Source organism: Hyperoodon ampullatus, assembly GCF_949752795.1.
Source record: "Hyperoodon ampullatus genome assembly, chromosome: 11".
NCBI lineage: Eukaryota > Metazoa > Chordata > Mammalia > Artiodactyla > Ziphiidae > Hyperoodon > Hyperoodon ampullatus.
This window is the reverse complement of record NC_136924.1, coordinates 100,385,572-100,410,324: the sequence shown is the minus strand read 5'-3', so window position 1 is coordinate 100,410,324 and position 24,753 is coordinate 100,385,572. Positions and strand designations below refer to the sequence as shown.

The 24,753-nt window shown below is 42.1% G+C and overlaps 1 protein-coding gene across 1 annotated transcript; it reads left to right on the top strand.

Moving 5' to 3' along the window:
• Nucleotides 1–2,763: 2,763 nt before the first annotated feature.
• Nucleotides 2,764–23,479, top strand: RAD52 (RAD52 homolog, DNA repair protein; the record flags this gene model as incomplete). Its single annotated transcript, XM_079715961.1, has 11 exons — nt 2,764–2,835; nt 3,997–4,098; nt 4,912–5,005; nt 5,188–5,315; nt 6,839–6,957; nt 7,816–7,891; nt 19,567–19,790; nt 19,929–20,074; nt 21,382–21,453; nt 21,759–22,022; nt 22,476–23,479. The coding sequence occupies 11 exons, from the start codon at nt 2,764–2,766 to the stop codon at nt 22,535–22,537; spliced, it is 1,359 nt and encodes a 452-aa protein (XP_079572087.1). The 3' UTR covers nt 22,538–23,479.
• Between the last annotated feature and the right edge of the window lie 1,274 nt (nt 23,480–24,753).

Below are 24,753 nucleotides of genomic sequence, written 5' to 3'. Positions count from 1 at the left end.
CAAAGTGATTCAGTAATACATATACATGTATTTATTCTTTTTCAATTTCTTTTCCCATCTAGGTTATTACTGAATATTGGGCAGTGTTCCCTGTGCTATACAGTAGGTCCCTGTTGGTTATCCATTTTAAATATAGCCGTGTGTATATGTCAGTCCCAAACTCCCAATCTATCCCTCCCCGCCGGCCTCCCTCCCTGGCAACCATAAGTTTGTTTTCTAAGTCTGTGAGTCTCTTTCTGTTTTGTAAATAAGTTCATTTGTGTAATAAAGTTTTATTGGGACACAACCACGCCCATTCATTTATGTATTGTCTATGGCTACTTTCATGCTAAAATGCCAAAGTGAAGTAGTGACAGAGATCATATAACCTGCAACACCTAACATATTTACTCTCTGGCCCTTTATGGAAAAAGTTTGCTGACCCCTGCTTTATGGAACAGGTATTTAAGTTTTTATCTTTATTAAAATAATACATGCACATATTTGAAAAGGAAATAGCACTAAAAGTTTTATTTTTAAAAAGGTGAGCCCTGCTGCACTGTTCTTCACACCAGCACCACTCCTAAGAGATGTTTCATTCTTTTACTTGTCTTTTCTGGCATTTATAGTTCTAAGTAATATCCTCATTCCACTATTTCTTGATTTAACAATTTTAGACACTAACTATTGACTAACAGTATAGGCCACTATCCTACTTTTTAGTGCAAGATTATAAATAAATTTACCATTTCTTAGCTGAAAGGTAATGTTTTTTTTTTTTTAGAACTTTTTTTTGTATTTTATTTATTTATTTATATATTTATTTTATTTATTTGGCTGTGTTGGGTCTTCGTTGCTGCGCGTGGGCTTTCTCTAGCTGTGGTGAGCGGGGGCTACTCTTGGTAGCGGTGGCTTCTCTGGTTGTGGAGCACGGGCTCTAGGCACGTGGGCTTGAATAGTTGTGGCTTGAGGACTCTAGAGCGCACGGGCTTAGTTGCTCCACAGCATGTGGGATCTTCCCGGACCAGGGCTCGAACCTGTGTCCCCTGCATTAGCAGGCGGATTCTTAACCACTGAGCCACCAGGGAAGTCCTGAAAGGTAATATTTTATGATCATTTAGTTTTCTGCATTTTCATCATCATGTATGTAAGAAAATTAACAAGAACTTAGCAATAACTAACATTTATTTAGTATTTCATATGTGCCAGGCACTCTTCTGATGTAGTATTTTTTAAGTTGAAGTAGAGTTGATTTACAGTGTTGTGTTAATTGCTGCTGTACAAGGTGATTCAGTTATATATATATATATATACACACACACACGCACACACATTCTTTCTTTTGTATTCTTTTCCATGATGGTTTATCACAGGATATTGAATGTAGTTCTCTGCTGTACAGTAGGCCCTGTTGTTGATCCGTTCTATATATAAAAGCCTACATCTGCTCACCCCAACCTCCCACTCCATCCCTCCCCCAAGCCTCTCCCCCTTGGCAACCACCAGTCTGTTCTCTATGTCTGTGATTCTGTTTCTGTTTTGCAGATAGGTTCATTTGTGTCATATTTTAGATTCTACAGATAAGTGATATCATATATTTATCTTTCTCTTTCTGACTTAATTTCATTTAGTATGATAATCTCTAGTTGCATTAATGCAATTTTTATGCAGTTTCTCATTTAATCTTTACAGAACCCCTAGGAAATGTAGATACTATTGTTATCTCCATTTTCTAGATGATGAAACGTCATTTAGAGAGATTATGTGATTTTTCTCTTGGTCAAGACCTCGTGGGTGATGGAGCCAGAAATCACCATTTGAAATGTCAGCTCTTAAACACCGTCTTGGAACACTGCGTGGGGAATCATACTGGTTGACGTTCATAGATTTGTGGTCCTACTGTGAGTGAACAATCTGAAGATTTATAGCATGCAGATGTGCTGAGGCCCAACTTTGTTGGATCTGAGGCGGGTGGGGCACTCAGGTAGCGGGTCAGCCAGCTGCAGCTGCTTTTTCTGAGGGTAATTCTCTTTTCTAATAGACTGCACACTTGCGTGGTCTCAGTCTAATGCAGTGGCTCTCAAACTGGAGCTTGTGTCAGAATCATGGGGTGGGCTTGGTCCAGCACTCAAACATGGGCCTTGCCTCTGGTTTTGGATTCAGTGGGTCTGGGGTGGGGCCTGAGAATGTGCATTTGTAACAAGGTCCCAGGCGATAAAGAAACTGCAGGGACTACTAGTGGTTTAATGCTGTGCCCTTTCTGAACACAGGGTCTTCTGTGCCATCTGGCTCTTCCATTGCGTCACGTCTGTTACACTCCTCCCGCCTGCTGGCGTGTTGGCTCCGCGACAGCAGTTCAGCTACCGTGGCCTGTGTTTCCTCTTCAACCCCACAGAGGTCAGGGTCACGATGCCCATATAGCAGGTGGTCATAAGCTGGTTGTTAGCTCTCCCCTAGCATGCTTTGTAATTTTGACTTTTTCAATTATGAACATTGTAATTATAACATACAATACATTCTTATTGTAAAAATCACCTTTAATAGCACCACCACGCTAGCAAAATTTTAGCAGAAAGGTAGAAGCAGACCCTAAAGGATTTTCAGTGGCTTGTTAGGTGATAGCTAAGCACTGAGGAACTTGGCCCTTGACTGGGTCAGTGTTTAAAGTATGCAAGGAAAGTTACTTCATCTGATTTTTAGTAGAGGCTCTTGCCTTTTACCACTAGCATTCTTTGAGATCATTTTTTTAATCTTCTTTTTATTTAGAGGTCAGCCTGAATCAACATGTCTGGGACTGAAGAAGCAATTCTTAGTGGCCATCCTGCTGGTGGCAACTCTGTATTATGCTTTGGTCAGGTACGTGTGTTTTTTTCATACCTGGAAGGAATAAGGTTAAGTACAGCAAGGTGATTCACTTAATGATTAATGATTCACTTAATGATTCACTTAATGAGGTCAAGTGAAAAAGGTATGGGGAAGCCATTGGTAGAGCGCCATGATACACATGTAAGCGGTTTTATTGTTTTTTTTTCATTTAAGTGCATCATTTGGGAGTCTTTGACAAGCTCTGAGGGCATTTTGAAACTTCAGCAGCACTGGGGGTTACATTTGGATTTAAATTTTATTTATTTTTTGGATAGATTACATTTTCATATGCTGTAACATTCAAAATGAAACAGACTGTATGTAAAAAGTCTCACTATTTCCTATCACTCTTGTCCACATGTCACCCAGATCTCTTTTTTGGAGGCATCCAAAGTTTCTGGTGGTGTACTCTTTGTGGAGCTGTTCTGTGCATATAAGGGAGATTCTTGCTTTGTCCCCCCGAATTCTATCTTTGTCTTACCAGAAATCTGTTTGTGTGTACTTATTCCATTTAAATAAGGCAAGGGGAAAAGTACTGAGGGGATGACAATCTAAACACGTAGGAGTGTATCTCTCTGTGTGGAGGATGGGACGTTGTTGGGCTAGAGGAGAGGACAAATGGAAGCAAGGCTTCCTCTGTCGTGTTTTCTCCACTCCTACTCCCTTGCCTACATACATGTCATATAGACTCCGAGGAGGGAAGTTCCAGTCTCCCAGCTCTGGCTCGAGAAAGTTTTGTAGGGATGGTAACGTATTAGTAACATCTAAGGCAGTGGTTTTCAAAATGTGGTCCAGTGACCCCTGGGGGTCCACAAGGCCTTTCAGAGTCTGTGATATCAAAATTATTTTCATAATAATACTAAAATACTCTGTGCCTTTTTCACTCTCATTCTTTCATGAGTGAGGGTGGAGTTTTCCAGAGACCGTATAGCACGTGCTGATATCATTGCTCTGATGGTTACTGGAATGTGTGCCTGCAGAGTTTCTCATTTTTAATTCCTAGTATTGATAGATATAACCCACATAAACAAAAGCTCATAGGATCCTCAGTACTTTTGAAGAGTGTAAAGGGGTCTGGAGACCAAAAAGTTGGAGACTTGCTGATAAGGAATGGTGGAAATGTCAGTTTAATTTTCCCTTTCTGGATTACAGTACCAATACACAGCAGAAGAGTACCAGGCCATCCAGAATGCTCTGAGGCAGAGGCTGGGCCCAGAATACATAAGTAGCCGCATGGCTGGAGGAGGCCAGAAGGTAAGAGTTTACATGCCTGAAAAGTGGGCGCCCACAGTGCCGACCATTTCCATGAACTTGCCAACTCCCCCTCTGGTCCTCATGGATTCAGAAGGTCTCTCATTCACTGTTAGTGGACGTTTATTTGTGTCTTTGGGCGGGGATGGGTTCCAACCTTCACTGTCATCTGCAGTGGCCCAAGCATGGCCTGGCCCAAGACACTAGTTCTAACTGGCTCCTCTGGAAGATCTTTGAATTAAATTCACTGAGAAATTCTCTGGAATGTTTAAGGGTGGTTTTGCCAAAAAAGCTGGTAAGGAATAAATTAATTAATTAATTTTTTTTTTTTTTGCGGTACGCGGGCCTCTCACTGCTGTGGCCTCTCCTGTTGCGGAGCACAGGCTCTGGATGCGCAGGCTCAGCGGCCTTGGCTCATTGGGCCAGCCGCTCCGCAGCACGTGGGATCTTCCCGGACCCGGGCACGAACCCGCGTCCCCGGACTCTCAACCGCTGCGCCACCAGGGAAGCCCAGATTAAGTAAATTTTGATCCACATTTAAGTATGGCAAGGAATTTTTTTTTTTTTTTTTTTGCGTTACGCGGGCCTCTCACTGTTGTGGCCTCTCCCCTTGCGGAGCGCAGGCTCCGGACGCACAGGCTCAGCGGCCATGGCTCACGGGCCTAGCCGCTCCGCGGCATGTGGGATCCTCCCGGACCGGGGCACGAACCCGTGTCCCCTGCATATGCAGGCGGACTCTCAACCACTGCGCCACCAGGGAAGCCCCGGCAAGGAATTTTAACAAGCTTTTTTTTCTTCTTTAAATTTTTTTTCCAGGTGTGTTACATCGAGGGTCACAGGGTAATTAATCTGGCCAATGAGATGTTTGGGTACAATGGCTGGGCACACTCTATCACACAACAGAACGTGGGTGAGTATGCTTCCTGGCAGTGGCTGCTTCTTCGTTTCCCTTCGTTGGCATTGGCTGACTTCTGGCAGGAGTGTTTTGTAGGCAAGGACCTAGGGAAGGTGTGCTCAGTCGCCAGCAGGAGGAATACAGGTGAGGCACAGGGATCAGTATCCTCTTCAACTGGTTCTCTTTCCCACTCCTAGATTTTGTTGACCTTAACAATGGCAAGTTCTACGTGGGCGTCTGTGCATTTGTGAGAGTCCAGCTGAAGGTGAGGGTGATGGAGGGGACGTGCTGCCTGCAGGCACGGGGCAGGTGGGAGAGTGAGCAGGTACGGAGGCCTCGGGACCCAGAGAGGGGGTGGGGTGGTTCAGACATCCTCCCTCATGTGCCCCTAAGAGAATTTTGAGGAACTCTGTTCTCTTGCACGTTTTTAAGTTGACTCAGTTTTCACCATATATAAACAGTTGTAAGGGTGTATTTTTTGGCATATTGTAAAATTTTACATTCTAAAATAAATCTGTTACACCTTTTTAACACATACCAATGTATTCTAAATACATAGAGGATTAAATGCTGTCATCCATTTAAAAAAATACATGCGCAAGCTATTTTTCTTTTTCTTTCTTTCTTTTTAAATATTTATTTAGTTATTTGGTTGCACTGGGTCTTAGTTGTGGCGTGCAGGGTCTTTAGCTGCGCATGCAGGATCTAGTTCCCCAACCAGGGATTGAACCTGGACCCCCTGCATTGGGAGCATGGAGCCTTAACCACTGGACCACCAGGGAAGTCCCTGTTTTTCCTTTTTTTGAGCAAGTTATTCTTCGGTCATCAGGCATCTTACGTTGTTTCTTCTTGAACACATATTTCCATTCCATTTCCCCTCTGGCTTTTATCCTAATATAAGATATATGATTGAAAACCTTTTATTAATGATAATCTTATTATACTTCTGTGTGTGTGTGTATGTAAAAATTTTAGGGGATAAATTTGCAGTGACCTTAAGGCTCTAACTATTGAGAAATTTCTTCTGGATTGAGTTACTATTGATATTACAGGGCTATTAATACACAATTTAGTCAGTTGTGTTTATGTTGAAGAGACAGCATAACTACATCAAAATATTTATATTTAATAAAATTTTATGGAAAATGCATTTCTTGATAAGATGGATGAGCTGTTTGTTTTCTATTCAGTTAGTTTGTATATCCATAGTTAATACTACTTATTCCTAGACTAAACATTTAGCATTGATTCTATTCTGACTTATTTTTATAAATACTACCGAGAACCTTATTCACATAAACAAACTGAGAATGAATGAGTTTTGTTACAGTGTCATTCATTTCTTTGACTCCTTCTGAGTTATCTATCAGAAATCACAATGCTGTCATCAAACATTATACTCAGCTCTGTCATCCAACAGCTTGATCAGGCCCACCTTCACTTTTGGTAGAAGCCGAGAAACAGGTACCACCTGACTTGTGAGAGGATTTGCTGTCCAGTCGTTAGAATCTGTTAAATATAATATTTCAAATTTTTGGTTTGGTGCCCCAGAGGTTTTCATAGTGTGGGTAATGTGTCTTAGTAAGATGTGAGGTGGGTCAGGTGTGTGCCTGGTTATGTGAAGAGGAAGGAGAATTGTCTTGCACTTGGAGCATGGGCACATCTCTAGGCAGATCCGGTCCAGGAAGTAGCCCTGGAAATGGACTCTGGCAACTCCGCCTGTGTTCCAGGCCCTGGGCTCTGTCCAACCAGTCTGCACACTGACGCTTGAGGAAGAGGAGAGCTCTGCAGCTAGGGACAGGGCTGCAGCTCCTCACGTTGGACCCTGAACTCCTTTTCTGTCCCCAGGATGGTTCGTATCATGAGGATGTGGGCTATGGTGTCAGCGAGGGCCTCAAGTCCAAAGCCTTGTCTTTGGAGAAGGCGAGGAAGGAGGCAGTGACCGATGGGCTGAAGCGAGCACTGAGGTAGGCAGAGCCTGTTCTTCTCAGCTCTGGGTAATAACATCCACGTGGTTCAGAAGTCGAAATAACATAAGTCTTCCTCCCACCCTTGGCCCTGTGCAGCCTGTTTTCCTGCTCTCTTCTGTCTTTCCCCAGTGCTTCTTTATGCTGAGGGCCCACTTTTGGGGGAATAAGTGACAGAATCCTGTGTTCTCTGTTCTGTACTTGACCTTGCCTTCCCCACCCCTCTCATCAGCAGTGTGTCTTGGAGACCTTTCCACACGAGCACATAGATTGTTTCCTCATTCTCTTTAATACACCTACACAGTTCTTCATTATGTATATGTAACATAGTTAACTTCGTTTCATAAACCAGGGTTTTTATCCTTTTTTTGGGTCATAGATGCCTTTGAGAATTGAATTACCAGAAAAATACATGTAAAACATGCACTAAAAATGTGCAGTACCATAACCCGTGGGGGAATCCAGATATCCCAAGTAAAGAACTTTGGTCATGGAGGTTTGTGCCCCTAAAGTGTGCATGCTCACTATTACTGGGGAATTGGAGCAGTCCTTGGGAGACATTCTCTGCTGTGGAATTTGTGTTCCGTGTTGGGAGGTACAGCTAGTGGGATTTTGTGCGTGCTTGCTCAGCCTTCCTGTGCTCACTGCCCGTCCTGAGGGCAGGGGTTTGTGACTGTTGTGCTCACTGCTGTATTCTCAGAACCTGATGCAGATGCGTAATGAACATTTTTGAATGCTTATCAGAGTCCATTTCCTCTGCTGTGTTGAGAAGCAGCTTGTACAAAGGGTGTAGTTCTGTCCGCTGATATTTACATATAACGTTCTCAACCCCGTTCCCCTTTTTTTTCTTACCCTTAGAAGTTTCGGGAATGCACTTGGAAATTGTATTCTGGACAAAGACTATCTGAGGTCACTAAACAAGCTTCCACACCAGGTATGTTAGAAGTGGGGGAATGGAATGCGTTGCAGTAAAGGTGAAACTGATGATGCTTTTGTGTCATGAGTGAGTATTTGGTGATGGAGAGAGAAAAAGTGAAGACTTGGCTGGGACGTATTTCAGACAACTTTGAACATAAGAGCCAGCAGGAACCAATTACCTTAATGTACCCATGAGGAAATTGAAGCCTGGAGCATTTGTGTTACTTGTCTCTTATGTAGAGAGAACCGTGCTTGGCAGTGGTCTGTGAGACAGCAGGAGCACAGATCCCTTGCAGCACCACTGCCATTTCTTACAAACACTCAGAGCCTCACCCGTTCAACCTTCCTGCTCTTCCTTAGCTCGGGTGTCTTTAAGGTTTAGCTCTCTCGTTTCTGTACTTGCGTGTCATGTGATCTGTGCATTTGCCTTCGGAGAATGGGGTCTGGAGTTTAGCATGCCTGGGCCAGTCAGGCTCTGGAGCATTCCTGTTGCCTGGTGGAGTGTGGCTGCTTCTCCTGTGGTTCTTTGGGTCCCTGCAGTGCCACCACCCTGGGCAGCCTTCCCTGTCTGGTACTTGGTTCTTTTTCTTGTGCTGCCCCTAATAGAGGTGTGTGTCAATTGGCAGCTGTCAAAACTCCATTTCTTGGGGCTTCCCTGGTGGCACAGTGGTTGAGAGTCCGCCTGCCGATGCAGGGGACACGGGTTCGTGCCCCGGTCCAGGAAGATCCCACATGCCGCAGAGCGGCTAGGCCTGTGAGCCATGGCCGCTGAGCCTGCACGTCCGGAGCCTGTGCTCCGCAACGGGAGAGGCCACAACAGTGAGAGGCCCACGTACCGCAAAAAAACCCCAAAAAACAAAAAAACTCCATTTCTTTCCTTTTTCTAAATCCTTTTTACATATTATTGGACTCACTTTGCTAATATTTTGTTAAGGATTTCTGCTATATTTATGAGGGATATTGTAGGTTTTTTCTTTTTTTAAAACATTGTGGTAAAAAACACATAAGATGAAAATTCCCATTTTAACCATTTTTAAGTGTACAGTTCAGTAGTGAAACACATCTCCAGAACTTACGACATGGAAACCTCTGCACCCATAAACCCCCCTTTACCCCTTCCTTCAGCCCCTGGCAACCACCATTCTACTTTCTGTTCTATGAATTTCACTATTTTAAATACCTCATGTAAGTGCAGTCATAGAATTTATGTCTTTCTGTGACTGGCTGTGTTACTTAGGATAATGTCCTCAAGGTTCATCTATGTTGTAGCAGGTGTCAGAATTTCCTTCCTTTCTAAGGCTGAGTAATATTCCATTGTATGTATATATCACATTTTCTCTGTTCCTTCATCCATCAATGGATATTTGGGTTGCTTCCATCTCTTGGCTGTTGTGAATACTGCTGTAATGACCATGGATGTGCAAATACCTCTTGAGGACTCTGTTTTCAGTTATTTTGGATATATATCCAGCAGTCGGGTTGCTGGATCGTATGGTGTTTTTTTTTTTTTTAATGTTTTGAGGAACTTCCATACTGTTTTCTATGATGGCTGCACTATTTTGCAACTCAGCCAACAGTGCACAAGGGTTCTGATTTCTCCACATCCTTGCCAACATGTGTTGTTTTTTGTTTTTTTGATAGTAGCCATCCTAATGGGTGTGATTTGAATTTCTCTGATGATTAGTGATGTTGAACATCTTTTCATGTGCTTATTGCCCATTTGTGTATCATCTTTGGAGAAATGTCTACTCAGGTTCTTTGCCCATTTTTTAATTGGGCTATTTGATTTATTTGTTAAGTTGTAGGAGTTCTTTATATATTCTGGCTATTAACTCCTTATGAGAGATATGATTGCAAAGTTTTTTCCCATTCCATAGCTTGCCTTTTAAGTTTGATATAGCTCCATTTGTATATTTTTGCTTTTTTTGTTGCATTTTGGTGTCATATCCAAGAAATCATTGCCAAATTCAATGTCATGAAGTTTTTCTTCCCCTGTGTTTTCTTCTTTGAGTTTTATAGTTTTGGGTCTTATATTTAGGTATTTAATCTATCTTGAATTTATTTTTGTATATGATGTAAGATACGGGTCTAACTTCATTCTTTTGCATGTGGATATTCAGTTTTTCCAACGTCATTTGTTGAAGAGACTCCTTTCCCCATTGTGTAGTCTTGGCACGCTTGCTAAAGATCATTTGGTCATACATGAGGATTTATCTCTGGGCTTTCTGTATTATTACATTGACCTACACACCTGTCTTTATGGCAGTATCATACTGTTTTGATTACTGAAGCTTTGTAATATGTTTGGAAACCAAGAGGTCCTCCAATTTTGTTCTTTTTTTTTTCAAAATTATTTTTGCTATTTGAGGTCCCTTGAGATTCTTTATAAATTTTAAGATGAATTTTTTTATTTATGCAAAAAATGCCATTGGAATTTTGATAGGGATTACACTGAATCTGTAGACCACTTTGGTAGTATGCATATCTTAACAATATTAAGTCTTCCAGTTCATGAACATGGGAAGTCTTTCCATCTATTTGTGCCTTCTTTAATTTCTTTCAGCAATGTTTCATAGTTTTCAGTGTACAAGTCTTTCACCTTGGTTAGGTTTATTCCTAAGTATTTTATTCTTTTTCATGCTATTGTAAATGGAATTGTTGTCTTAATTTTGATTGTTCATTATTAGTGTAGAGAGACACAACTGTTATTTATGTGGATTTTGTATCCTGAAACTTTGCTGAACTTGTTTATTAATTCTAACAGGGTTTTTTTGTTGAGTCTTTAGGGTTTTCTACATAGAAGATCAAGTAATCTGCAACCAGAGATAACTTTACTTCTTCCTTTCCAATTTGGATTCCTTTTTTTTTCCTTGCCTAATTGCTCTGGCTAGGACTTCCAATATGTTAAGAAGTAGTGAGAGTGGGCATCCTTGCCTTGTTCCTGATCTTCCAGGAAAAGCTTTCAGTCTTCACCATTGAGTATGATGTTAACTGTAGGCTTTTCATATATGGCCTTTATTATGTTGAGGTTGTTTCCTTCTGTTCCTAATTTGTTGAATGTTTTTATCATGAAATAAATATTGCATCTTGTCAGACATTTTTTTTTTGCATCAATTTAGATGAACAGGTGGTTTTGTTATGGATCACATTGATTGATTTGTGTATGTCGAACCATCTTTGCCTTTCAAGAATAAACCTCTCTTGGTCATGGTGTATAATACTTTTAATGTGCTGTTAAATTTGGTGAGCTGGTATTTCATTGAGGATTTTTGCATCAATATTCATCAGGGATATTGGTCTATAGTTTTCTTGTAGTGTCTTTTTTTCCCACCCTCCTCTTATAGTGTTTTTGCCTGGCTTTGGTATCAGAATAATGCTGGCCTCATAGAATGAACTTGGAAGTGTTCCCTCCTTTTCAGTTTTTTGGAAGGGTTTGATGGTTGGTGTTAATTCTTTAAATGTTTGGTAGAATTTTCCAGTGAAGCCATTTAGTCCTGGGCTTTTTTTGTTGTTGTTATTAGGTTTTTGTTTACTAAAACACTCTTCTACTAGTTACTGGTCTATTTCTGTTTCTTCATGATTCAGTCTTGGTAGGTTGTGTGTTTTAGGAATGTATCCATTTCTTCTAGGCTATCTGATTTGTTGGTGTACAGCTGTTCATAGTATTCTCATCATCTTTTTTTTTTTTTTTTGCGGTATGCGGGCCTCTCACTGTTGTGGCCTCTCCCGTTGCGGAGCACAGGCTCCGGACGCGCAGGCTCAGCAGCCATGGCACATGGGCCTAGCCGCTCCGCAGCATGTGGGATCTTCCCAGACCGGGGCACGAACCCATGTCCCCTGCATCGGCAGGTGGACTCTCAACCACTGCGCCACCAGGGAAGCCCTGCCTTACGCTTTATTTCCTATCTTCTCCTAGCTTGTGTCAGCTAGAAACTTCCCTGTTAGTACTGCTTTTGCTGCATATGTAAGTTTTGGTATGCTGTGTTTTCATTTTCATTTGTCTCAAGATATTTTCTAATTTCCCTTGTGATTTATTTGACCCATTGGTTGTCTTAAGAAAGTACTAATTTCCACGTTTGTGAATTTTCCATTTTTCCTTCTGCCATTGATTTCCAGTTTCATTCCATTGTGATCAGCAAAGATATTTTTTGTATAATTTCTGTCTTCTGCAATTTAAGACTTGTTTTGTAGCCTAACATGTGGTCTCTCCTGGAGAATATTCCATTTGTACTTGAGGAGAATGTATATTCTGCTGTTGTTGGGTGGAATGTTCTCTATATGTCTTAGGTCCATATGGTCTGTAGTTTTCAAATCTTCTGTTTTCTTATTGACCTTCTGTTTGGTTCTATCCGTTACTGAAAGCAGGGTACTGAAGTCTTCTACTATTATTGTCTTGCTGTGTATTTCTCCCTTCAAATCTGTCAAAGTTTGCTTTACATGTTTAGGAGCTCTGATGTTTGGTATATAAGTATTTATGGTTGTTATAGCGTCACAGTCAATTGACCCTTTTATTATTCTAGAATGTCCTCTTCTGTCTCTTGTAACAGCTTTTGACTTAAAGTCTATTTTTTCTTATATTAGTATAGCCTCCCCTGCTCCCTTTTGGGGACCATTTACATGGAATCTCTTTTTCCATCCTTTCACCTTCAGCCTGTGTTATGTCTTTAGATCTGAAGTGAGTCTCATGTAGGAAGTATGTAGTTGTATCTTGTTTTTTGAATCCATCCAGCCAATCTATGGCTTTTGGTTGGGGAGTTTGATCCATTTACATTTATTATTGATAGGGAAGGGCTTAGTATTGTCATTTTGTTAATCGTTGTCTGTATGTCCTGTAGCTTAGCTTTTTTTTTTTTTTTTTTTTGTCCCTTCTTTCCTCTCTTACTGCTGTCCTTTGTGTTGTGTTGATTATTTTGGTAGTAACATGATTTGATTCCCTTCTTGTTTACTTTTGTGTATATCCTATAGATATTTCCTTCGTGGTTACCATTGCAATTATATAAAACATTTTAAAGTTATAACATTCTATTTTAAACTGATAACTTGAATTGCATACAAAAACTCTAGTCCTTTACAACCCCACTTTATGTTATTGATGTTACAGATTACATCTTCATATTGTATGTCCACTAACATAGATTGATAGTTATAAAAGTTTTAATGGTTTTTACATTTAATATCTGTATTCATTATATAATTTTAATGGTTTTTTTCATTTAAATTCCGTGTACCAAAATTATAACGATACAGGTTACCGTTTTTGTCCGTGTATTTACCTTTACTGGAGAACATTTTATTTTCATGTTGCTGCCCGGCATCCTTTTGTTTCAGTTCAAAGGACTCCCTTTAGCATTTGTTGTAGAGCAAGTCTAGTGGTAATGAACTCCCTCTGCTTTTGTTTATTTGAAAAAAATCTTAGTTTCTCCATTTTTGAAGGATACTTTTGTTGGATACACTATTCTTGGCTAAGTTTTTTCTTGCAGTTTTTTCTTTCTTTTTATTCTTTGACTATATCATCCCACTCCATTTTGGCCTGTAAGAGTTCTGCTGAGGAATCTGATAATCTTAGGCAGGCACTCCAGTATGTGATGATTTGCTTTTCTCTCGCCGTCTTCAAGATTTCTCTGTCTTTGACTTTTTTTATAAAATTGAGATATAATTGACATACAACATTATAGGCATACCTTGTTTTACAGTGCTTCATTTTATTGCACTTCACAGATAATTGCATTTTTTACAAATTGAAGGTTTGTGGCAACTGCATTGTCAGGTGATGGTTGGCATTTTTTAGCAATAAATTATTCTTTGATTAAGGTATGTACATTGCTTTTGACATAATGCTGTTGCGCACTTAACATACTACAGTATACTGTAAACACAACTGTTATATGCACTAAGAAACCAAAAAAATTGTGTGACTTGCTTTATTTCTATATTTGCTTTATTGTGGAGGTCTGGAACCAAACCTGGAATATCTTTGAGGTATGCCTGTATATTAGTTTCAATTGTACAACATGATGATTCAGTATTTTTATATATTGCAAGATGATCACCACAATGTCTAGTTAACATTCCATCACCACACATAGATGCAGTTTTTTTTATGATGAGAACTGTTAAGATCTATTCTTTTAGCAACATTCAAATAGACAATACATTGTTATTGACTATAGTCACCATGCTGTACATTACATCCCCAGAGCTTATTTATTTAATAACAGGACGTTTGTACCTTTTGACTCCCTTCACCCATTTTGTCCACCCCCCAACCCTGGCAACCACCAGTCTGTTCTCTTTATCTATGAGCTCAGTTTTTGTTTGTTTGTTTAGATTCCACATATAAGTGAGATCATATGGTATTTATTTTTCTCTCTGAATTATTTCACTTAGCAAATTGTCCTCAAGATCCATCCATGTTGTTGCAAGTGGCAAAATTTTCTTCTTTATGCCTGAATAATGTTCCGCTGTAGATACATATACTACATTCTTTATCAGTGGACATTTAGGTTGCTTCCATGTCTTGGCTGTTATAATGCTGCTGTGAAAATGGGGGAGCATATCTTTTTGGGTTACTGTTTGTCTTTTCTTTGGATAAATACCCAGAAGTGAAATTGCTGCATCATATGGTAGTTCTATTTTCTAATTTATTATTATAATAATTATTATTTTTAGTTTCTAATTTATTCAGGAAACTGTTTTCCATAGTTTTTCCCATAGTGGCTATGCCAGTTTACAGTCCCACCAGCAGTGCACAAGGGTTCCCTTTTCTCCACGTTCTCACCAGCACTTGTTGTCTCTTGTCTTTTTGATAATAGCCATTCTGACAGGTGTGAAGTGCTATCTTATTGTGGTTTTGATTTTCATTTTCCTGTAGGTGAGTGATGTTGAGTATCTTTTTATGTACCTGTTGGGCATCTGTATGTCTTCTTTGAAAGAATATTCACATCTTCTGCCCATTTTTTAATTGGATTGTTTTGTTTTGTTTTGGTTTTGCTTTTGAGTTGTATGAGTTCTTTATATGTTTTGAATGTTAATGCTTTATCAGTTACATCATTTGCAAACTTTTTATCCCATTCAGTAGGTTGCCTTTTTTTCACTTTGTTAATTGTTTCCTTTGCTGTCAGAAGCTTTTTAGTTTGATATAGTCCCACTTGTTTATTTTTGCTTTTGTTGTCTTTGCTTTTTGGTGTCAAATACAAAAAAATTACCATCAAGACCAATGTTGGGCTTCCCTGGTGGCGCAGTGCTTGAGAGTCTGCCTGCCGATGCAGGGGACACGGGTTCGTGCCCCGGTCCGGGAAGATCCCACATGCCGCGGAGCGGCTGGGCCCGTGAGCCATGGCCGCTGAGCCTGCGCGTCCGGAGCCTGTGCTCCGCAAGGGGAGAGGCCACAACAGTGAGAGGCCCGCGTACCGCAAAAAAATAAAAAATAAAAAAAGACCAATGTCAAGGAGCTTACTGTGCCTATGTTTTCTTCTAGGAGTTTTATGGTTTCAGGTCTTTAATCCAGTGTTAATTTTTGTGTATGGTGTAAGTGGTCCAGTTTAATTCTTTTGCATGTGACTGTCCAGTTCTTTTGTTTTTGTTTTAATAAATTTATTTATTTTTAGCTGTGTTGGGTCTTCGTTGCTGTGAAGACTGTCTCTAGTTGCAGCGAGTGGGGGCTACTCTTCGTTGCAGTGCGCAGGCTTCTCATTGCAGTGGCTTCTCTTGTTGCAGAGCACGGGCTCTAGGCACATGGGCTTTAGTAGTTGTGGCATGCGGGCTCAGTAGTTGTGGCTCACAGGCTCTAGAGTGCAGGCTCAGTAGTTGTGGCACATGGGCTTAGTTGCTCTGCAGCATGTGGGATCTTCCCAGACCAGGGCTTGAAGCCGTGCCCCTGCATTGGCAGGTGGATTCTTAACCACTGCACTAGCAGGGAAGTCCCTACTCTCCAGTTTCTTACAGTTTTGTTGAATAGACTGTCATTTCCCCATTGTATATTTTTGGCTCCTTTGTCATAAATTGACCATGTATGTGTGGGTTTATTTCTGGGCTCTCTATTCTGTTCCATTGATCTATGTCTGTTTTTGTGCCAATACCATTCTGTTAATTACTAGAGCTTTGTAAGGTAGTTTGAAATCAGGAGGTGTGATGCCTCCAGCTTTGTTCTTCTTTCTCAGGATTGCTTTGGTTATTCAGGGTCTTTTGTGGTTCCATACAAATTTTAGGATTGTTTGTTCTATTTGTGTGAAAAATGCCTTTGGAATTTTGATACGGATTGCATTGAATTTGTAGATTGCTTTGGGTATAGACATTTTCATAATACTGACTTGCAATTCATTAGCATGGAATATCTTTCCATTTATTTGTATCCACCTCTTTCAGTGTCTTCTAGTTTTCTGAGTACAGGTCTTTCATCTCTTTGGTTAAATTTATTCCCAGATGTTTCTTTTTGATGCAATTGTAAATAGGATTGTTTTCTTAATTTCTCTTTCTGATAGTTCATCGTACTGTCTTTGACTTTTGACATTTTGATTACAATATGCCTTGTTCTCTTTGGGCTCATCCTAGATGTAGTTCTTTGAGCTTCTTGAATTTATACATCTTTTATTTCCTCAGATTTTGGAAGTTTTTCACCAGTAATTCATTTCTCTTTGTTGATACTCTCATTTTGTATATACATCATCATTTTCCTGATTTCTTAGAGCTGTCTATCTGTGATCTCCTAGTTCATTGAGCATCCTTGAGTTATTTTAGTTTGTCAGGCAGCTCATAGCTCTTCATTTCTTCAGGGTGAGTTTTTTGAGTTTCATTTTGTTCCTTTGATTGGGCCATGTCTGTTTCTTTATATGTGATCTTTTGCTGAAATTTGGGCATTTGAAAAAACCACCACCTCTCCCAGTCTTTCTGTACTGGCTTTGTGCAGGAGAAGATCTGTGCCAGTCAGCCCAGCTGGAGGTTCTAGGACCTCTCAGGTCTTTTACAGTCTCCTGCTGCTTCTGGCATCTGACTGCAGAACCGCAGCTCTTATGTGCTCTGGCGCTCACCTGTTTTTAGTGACTTTCAAACTCTGCTCCCGATTCTGTCAGCATTTTGTCGGGTGAGACAGAAACCAGTGCCTTGGGCAGCCTCCAGACAAGCCCCCGTAACTTCAGATGCACAGTCCACTCTTTTGTTTCCATCCAGAGGGAAGAGCCCCAGTGTGGGAGGTTTCCTCTGCTTGTACTGCTCTATGCCAGACAGGGGCAGGGGCATGGCCATGGGCGGGCAGGCATGCAGAATGCTGTGAACTTCGCTCCCTCATTTGCTGGAATCTTGTCTTGGTTTTATGTTGGCCTGAGTGCTGTAGCCTCTCACGTGGCCACTGGGGTTCTTACAGAGGTACCTGGTCTGTGTACTGCTGTCAGCTTGGTGTCTCTGTGAGAGAAACTTGGAGCTTCTGGTCTGCCGTGTGCTGACGTCACTCTCCATTTCTTTGTCACTTTTTTCTTTCAATGAATTTTTTAAACAAAGTGCAACATATATATAGAAAACTGCATACATCATAATGGCACAGCCTGATGAATTTTTAGAAGTGAACACAGCTATTTTTTACAAACCAGACAGGGAAACAGAATATTATCAGCACTCCAGGACCCCAGTTTGCCCCCTCCCATTCACTACCTTGATTTTATCTTTTCAAAAGTAACTACTGTTCTGACTTCTAAGTCTCAGATTTATTCCTGTGTTTGAACTTTATATAATGGTATTGTACAGTTTATGCTTTATAAAAAGTGACTGAAGTATTTAAAAGTACATATAGACATGCAGACAATGCACACGTCATAAATGTTCAGCTTGATGAATTCTAAGACCAGACACACCCACATAACCGGCATCTGAGTCACGGTGGAGCATTCCCGTGTCCCAGAATGTCTCAATTGTGTGTCCCTTGCAGTTGCTGCCAAGGCCTCCCCTTCTCATCATTACCGAGGAAAACCACTTTTGACAACATAGGTTAGTGTTGACTGTTCTGTACTTTTTGGGATCAAATAGTTTAACTGTTTTGTGTCTGGCTTTCATTCCACACATGCGCGAGATTCATTCTTAACTGCATGTAGTAGCATTTCCAGTGCTGTATCTTCTCTGTTGCACGAGTCTACCACAGTTGACTTCCCCAGACTGACTTGACAGACGTTTGCGGTTTTCATAGCCTTTGGTTGTGTTGGATACAGGGCTGCCGTCAGCGTTCAGGTGCGCCTCTCGCTGCACACACTCACCCATTTACCTTGGGAACTGCTGGGTCGGCTCAGAGGGCTGGGCATATGCCTAGTTTTAGTAGATTCTTCCAGTTTCCAGTATGGTTGTACTAACTCACACTCCCACCTGGCAGTGTATGAGTTCCAATTATTCTATACATTCAATAGCACTTAGCATCATCAGTCTTTTAATATTTTTTCAGTGCTCATTTTTTCCCCCAATTCCTTTTATTGTGGTAAAACATACATAACACAATGTACCATCTTAGACATTGTAAGGGTACAGTTCAGGGGTACTAAATACATTCATAATGTGGGATACTCATCACCACCATCTGTCTCTGTAGCTCTTTTCTAACTGAAACTCTAGACCCATTAAACATGACGCCAGCACCCCTCTCCACACAGCCCTGGGCACCATCTACTTTGTCTCTTTGGTCTGGCTACTCTAAGGGCCTCATGTCAGTGGCGTCACCTCTTGTCTGTCCTTTTGTGACTGGCCTGTTTGACTGAGCAGAATGTCCTCAAGGTTCATCCATGTCATAGCATAAACTCATTTCTCTTTTTTTTCTTTCTTTTTTGGAAGTACCATGCGGCCTGCAGGATGATCTCAGTTCCCTGGCCAGGGATTGAATGAACCTGGCCACAGCAATGAAAGCCCAGAATCCTAACCACTAGGACACCAGGGAACTCCCTGCATAAGCTCATTTCTGTTTATTTATTTTTATTTTTTTGCGGTACACGGGCCTCTCACTGTTGTGGCCTCTCACTGCTGTGGCCTCTCCTGTTGCGGAGCACAGGCTCCGGATGCACAGGCTCAGCGGCCATGGCTCACGGGCCCAGCCACTCCGCGGCATGTGGGATCTTCCCGGACCGGGGCACGAACCCGTGTCCCCTGCATCGGCAGGCTGACTGTCAACCACTGCGCCACCAGGGAAGCCCTGTTTAACTTATTTACTTCTCAGTGTCAGTACGAAATTTCACAGTATAATTTTCATTTTCGTGTTATCTTTATCCAAAATGTAGTCATCTCAATCCCTCATATTCCTTTATTCTATCAGCATCATATTATTAATTGAGAGAGGAGCTCTCCCAAGTGAAAAATCTCTGGGTTTCTGTAGTGTGATGATGTGTGATCATTTCCATTAAAACAAAAGTAGACAGCATCAGATCCGGTTGCCAAGGAAAGATTCAAATTAGATTTTACAGAGCATTTGCCCTAAATAAAAACTGAAGTATGATTCCTTCTTATCAAAACTTCATTAATACATAATGGCATAGGTGGAAAATGAAATTGTTTTATTCCTCCTATAATTAAAATGACTTGAACTTATGGATCCCTTGTCCCAGCTCCTTAGGACCTAGAAGGAATGAGGGATAGAGGATCGTGAAATGCCATTTTTCAGGTATCCAGATCCTTGAGGAGGGGGAAGAGCAGTTGGAAGAAGTTTTCTCCCCTTTTTTCCCTCATTAGCCGCCTCTTGAAGTGGACTTAACTAAAGCAAAGAGACAAGACTTGGAACCATCTGTAGAACAAGCCAGATATAGCAGCTGCCGACAGAACCTGACTCTGGGACCCCCCAAACCACAGGAGGTGACGTCCCCTTGCAGACCAAGCCACCACGTTGTGATGCAGGGGATGAGGACAGCAGCTCCGGGTGCAGGCCGCGTGCCCTCCCCGCCCCTGCTCCTTCCCAGGTGTCTCCCCCTGCCTCCCACTCCTGCCTTCACTTCAGAGCCAGCACACTGGCTGGCCCGTGTGCTCCCTTGGGAACTGTGTGTTGCTGCTCACCAGTTAACTCAGGAACTCACCTCCCTGTTGCTCTCCTGATGCAGAAGCCCGGCCTCCGCTGCCACAGAGAGCGATGCCACGTACCAGCGGAAGCTCCGGCAAAGACAGCTGCAGCAGCAGTTCCGGGAGCAGATGGAGAAACAGCAGCAGGAACCCCCGTCTGGCCCACCCGCCGAGAAGCAGGGTCCTGGTGAGAGGACAGAGCACGGGCTCTGGGGGCGACTCTGCAGCAGGTCAGGTCTGCACACAGCACAGAGGCGGCTACGGGCTCAAACCGTCACGTCCTGCCTTGCGTTGCCCCATGACTGAAGGAAGACACTGGTCTTTTGGGGGAAGGAGGCGGGCCCTGACATAACCTGGAACTAGATGTCTCAGGGGACAGAGCTTTTTTTTTTTTTTTTTTTTTTTTAAATTTTTTTTTTAACTTTTGGCTGCGTTGGGTCTTTGTTGCTGTGCACGGGGGCTTTCTGTAGCTGTGGCGAGTGGGGGCTACTCTTCGTTGCAGTGTGCGGGCTCATTGCAGTGGCTTGTTGCAGAGCACGGGCTCTAGTAGTTGTGGCATGTGGGCTCAGTAGTTGTGGCTTGCGGGCTCTAGAGTGCAGTCTCAGTAGTTGTGGTGCACGGGCATTGTTGCTTCGCGGCATGTGGGATCTTCCTGGACCGGGCTTGAACCCGTGTCCCTTCCACTGGCAGGTGGATTCTTAACCACTGCGCCCCCAGGGAAGCCCCTGAGCTGTCTCTGAACATAAAGCAAAGTTAGGTTTGAAGAGAATGAGTTTCTGGCAATTCTTTATCCCTGAACTTTTTATTTCAGAGTCCAGGTTCAGTGGGAGTAGTAGATACAGATTTTCTTGGAGTCTTTCTCAGAGACTAGAAACAAAGAAAGACCCAAGTGGATTTTTGCCCAGCTTCTCCCTAAAAATTACGAAGAAGGTTCAGAGGACTTGCTTCATGTTTAGTTCTTTATAATTCCCCTCAGCACTACTGGCAGGCTGAGGTTAATGTAGGGGAAAAAAACCCCAAAAAATTTACTGTGCTGGGGATGTTCTTAATAAGAATTATTATTCTAGGTCTTTAGCTTCCAAACCATTGCAGAAGCTCTGGGGATCAGGGGTGGAGGAGGAGTCATCTCCAGGACTTCCCCCACCCCGAATCACACAGTCATCATCTTGGTTTTACATATTCATTTCTGCTTAAGATTTTGTTTGAACAAGGCTTCAAATAGTAAAAATTGGACAAGACGGCTTACAATAACTCTTCCGTTTCTGCTGCTAAAGGAGAAACAAACTTCTCAGGTTTTTTTCGCAGTTTGATGAGAAGAAAGAATATAGTATCGTCAGTCCTATTTTATATAGATCTGTAGGTAGGACCAGGATGCAGGGTCCCGAGTTCTACTGCTGGCCGTGCCGACGAGTGTAACCCCAGGCGGCTTTGCACGCACTTCCAAGGCCGCCCCCGGCCCAGCTTGGTTACGCGGTTTTGTCCTTTCTCTTGCAGCAGCGCTGCCACCGGTGCCACCTGCCGGAACTGCTGCTTCAGAGCCGCTCACCCAGACAGACGTGTTTCCAGGTCAGGAGGGCTAAAGGAATGACTTCAGTCCTAATCAGTAAATACCTATCAAGTGCCTGTAAGTTACTGTGCTGTATACTTTCCGTCGTCACAAATACATTTCAAAACAGGCATATAAAATATCTTCATTTCCATTGGTTTTGTAGAAAGTGCTGACTGACAGACAGCACATACGCAGTTCCTCTGCTGTCCGGACCCGAGAGAGGCTTAGGTGTACTTTCATGGGTCGGGGAAAGAGAAATCCCCAACGCCATCGTATAGAGCGCTCATGATACGGCATTTCTCACGACCTGTTATTTTTCCAGCACCTCGTTTGTTGATGCTGCATTTGCTTGTGACCTCTGTCCTTGCAGACAGTCTTGAAATGTGGTACATGGCTCTAGATGCAGGGGACAGTGTGGTCAAGCCCTTGTCTAAACCAGAACCGCCACAGACCCCTGCCGCCTCCGTCCTGCAGAACGAGATGGAGACCTGGAACAGGACCCCCCAGAGCCTTTGCCACCAGAATCCACAGGCAAAATCTGGACCCTGGAACCTTCAAACTTACAACCTTAACCAACACATAACAGGTAGCAAAGTGTTTTAGGAACAGAAATGGAAGGGAGAACCTGGGTATAATTCTATGAATCGTAAAGAAAGAATGACATTCCGTTTTAAGAAGTTGGAGGGGACTCATGCCAGACCAGTAGCAGTCTAAGAAAATGGAGTGTAGCTGGATTAAGAGTCGCAAGTCTTCCTTGGGGTCCTGACCTGAGGTGCAGCTCTTTCTAGCTGATAGTAGTGGGACACTGAAGCATGGCTGCATTAAGAGCTTTCCTCTTAAAAGCAGGCCTGTCATGATCTCTGCTGCAGCTTGGTCTAGTGTTAACAGTGGGACCTGTCCCCCTCATAACAATTTTCATTCTTGGCCTTTAGTTTAAAGTAGGACAGTTAACTAATACGATTCAAAAGTTATTAGCTGTCAGTTTATTCCTTATTTTTAAATCATGGCAGCTGTATGTGAACAATCTTCTCTTCCATAGGAGACTGTGATTCATATAGGAAGAACCAGGACACGAAGAAAAGGAAATTGGATCCATCTTGACCAAGGCTCCGTTCACCTCACTGGATTCTGTCACACAGGGACTTTCAAAAACTGCTTCTTGGTCATGAAATGACTCATCATTCCTAGGGAATGAGCTTTACCTCCGGGGATTTACCTTGCTTCATGCTCAACTTCGCCAGAGGATTTCACTATTGGAACCTGACGCAGATCAACCTGGGCAGGTTGGGAAGCCCTGCGGAGATTAAACAAACAAACACCTTTTCTTTGGCTCTTCACTATTTATTCCTAAGCTTTTATGTTAATAAAGGTAGAAATTCTAGGAATCACAGTGGCCACCTTCCCCACGCACCAACCTCGACAGCGGCCTGCGCTTTGTCACTCTGTGTGACCTCTGACCCCTTCCGCTGCCACTCATCTACAACAATCTGTCATTTAGAGGCTCATCATGAAACTACTTCCATTTTTTCCTAATAAGGAAATAATCTAAGACCAAAGAAAAGGCATTTTAAGAAAGCAAAATAAAATCCTACTTTGTAACAAAATAACAGGCATACCTCTTTTTATTGCACTTTGCAGATTTTTTTTTTTTTTTTTTTTTTTTAACAAATTGAAGGTTTTTGGCAACCCTGCGTTGAGCATTTTCCCAACAGCATTTTAAAGTATATATTGTTTCAGGGACTTCCCTGGTGGTCCAGTGGTTAAGACTCCACACTCCCAAGGCAGGGGTCCCGGGTTCGATCCATGGCCAGGGAACTAGATCCTGCATGCCACCACTAAGACCCGGTGCAGCCAAGTAAATAAATAAATATTTTTAAAAAATATATTCTTAAAAAAAGGGTATATATTGTTTTAGATATAATGCTATTCCAGACATAACAGGCTATAGTGTAAATGTTTATATGTACTGGAAAACCACAAAAATCTGCATGACATAAGCAACTGTTTAGCTATTTCGGATGTGCGATTATCACCCACCTTAACATAAATTCTTTTAGTGTTTAGATGTTTCATAATCCTTTCCCCCAACTAATGTGTGCGCAGTTTTACTTTTTAAGGGCATTTTGGGCTGGGCCTTGTACCCAGTCTTGAGTTTGTTGGAGCACAGGCCCATCTGTGGGAAGCTGTGCCCCTAGGCCACCGCCGCGCCTCTGGAAGACGAGCAGGTGGCTTTCCCTGACCTCCCTCCACCTCACCTGAGCTGCACAGCTTTGGGCATAGATTCATCTTCTGATTTTCATATCCTTACCATGGTCTTCAGAAAATGTATCTTGCCTGTCTGCAGCATCTTAGTTCAGGTCAGAACTGCTGTTAAAAAAAAAGGTCCTGGAAATAGGAATCCAGTTATAAATTGCACACAAGTCAAATCAGAGCTAATGAGATCACGAAAAAGACATGTGCTGAAAATGAAACCCCACAGCTCAAGAAAAGCAAGTTTGGTTTATTTGAATGGTTTCATCTACAACGGTAACAAACGGAAGCAGAAAGCGCGACCCCCGGGGTTTATCCCAAACGCACGGGTTGACGGGCTGCCAAGAATCCCCGAGGTTTGAATTTAGTCTGTTTTTTTTTAAACAGTGTACATTGTTAAATAATGTAAGGAAAACATCTATAATTCAGAAAGAATTTTTTTAATGTGGAAAAAGATACTCAAAGTGTACTATTAACACAAAAATAATTTAAACAGTTCAGTAGCACTAGGTTCATTCCTCTAGGCTTCAGTTATTTCATCCACAGGAGGGGAAAAAAAATCAACAGTAAATAAAAGCAGTTCTTACTTTCCACCTGTGAATGAAGAGATCTCAAAATGATTAAACCAAAGAAACCAAATAGTCATGTGCTGCACTCTGGCTCCCCTTTCCTCTGCTGCAGAGCCCTGCCTCCTTGCCCAGGGGTCCGTCCCCCGCTTCCTTGGCGCTTCTTGTTCTCTCCTTACTCTTGTCATCTCCCGAGGATTATAAGCAGGAGAAAAAGTAAGTAAACAGTTTCAAAGCAAAGCCTGCCCTTTTCATTTCTACCTTCCTAAAACCTTCAGCTCTCATTTGCATCTTTGGGGTCTCGGCTAACTTAATAAAGAAAATGACCAACGGAGGACAGGACAGCCTACCAGGCTCTTCCTGTCATGGGGATTCCTGGGATGTGCCACTGAGGTGGGTAAGAGGTTGGAAATAGGTCAGTTTCCCAGCTCAAGAGTCAAGACAAGAAGCACCCCAAAATTAAGAGTCCTGGCTTCTTTCCCCACCTGGGAGAACAGAGAT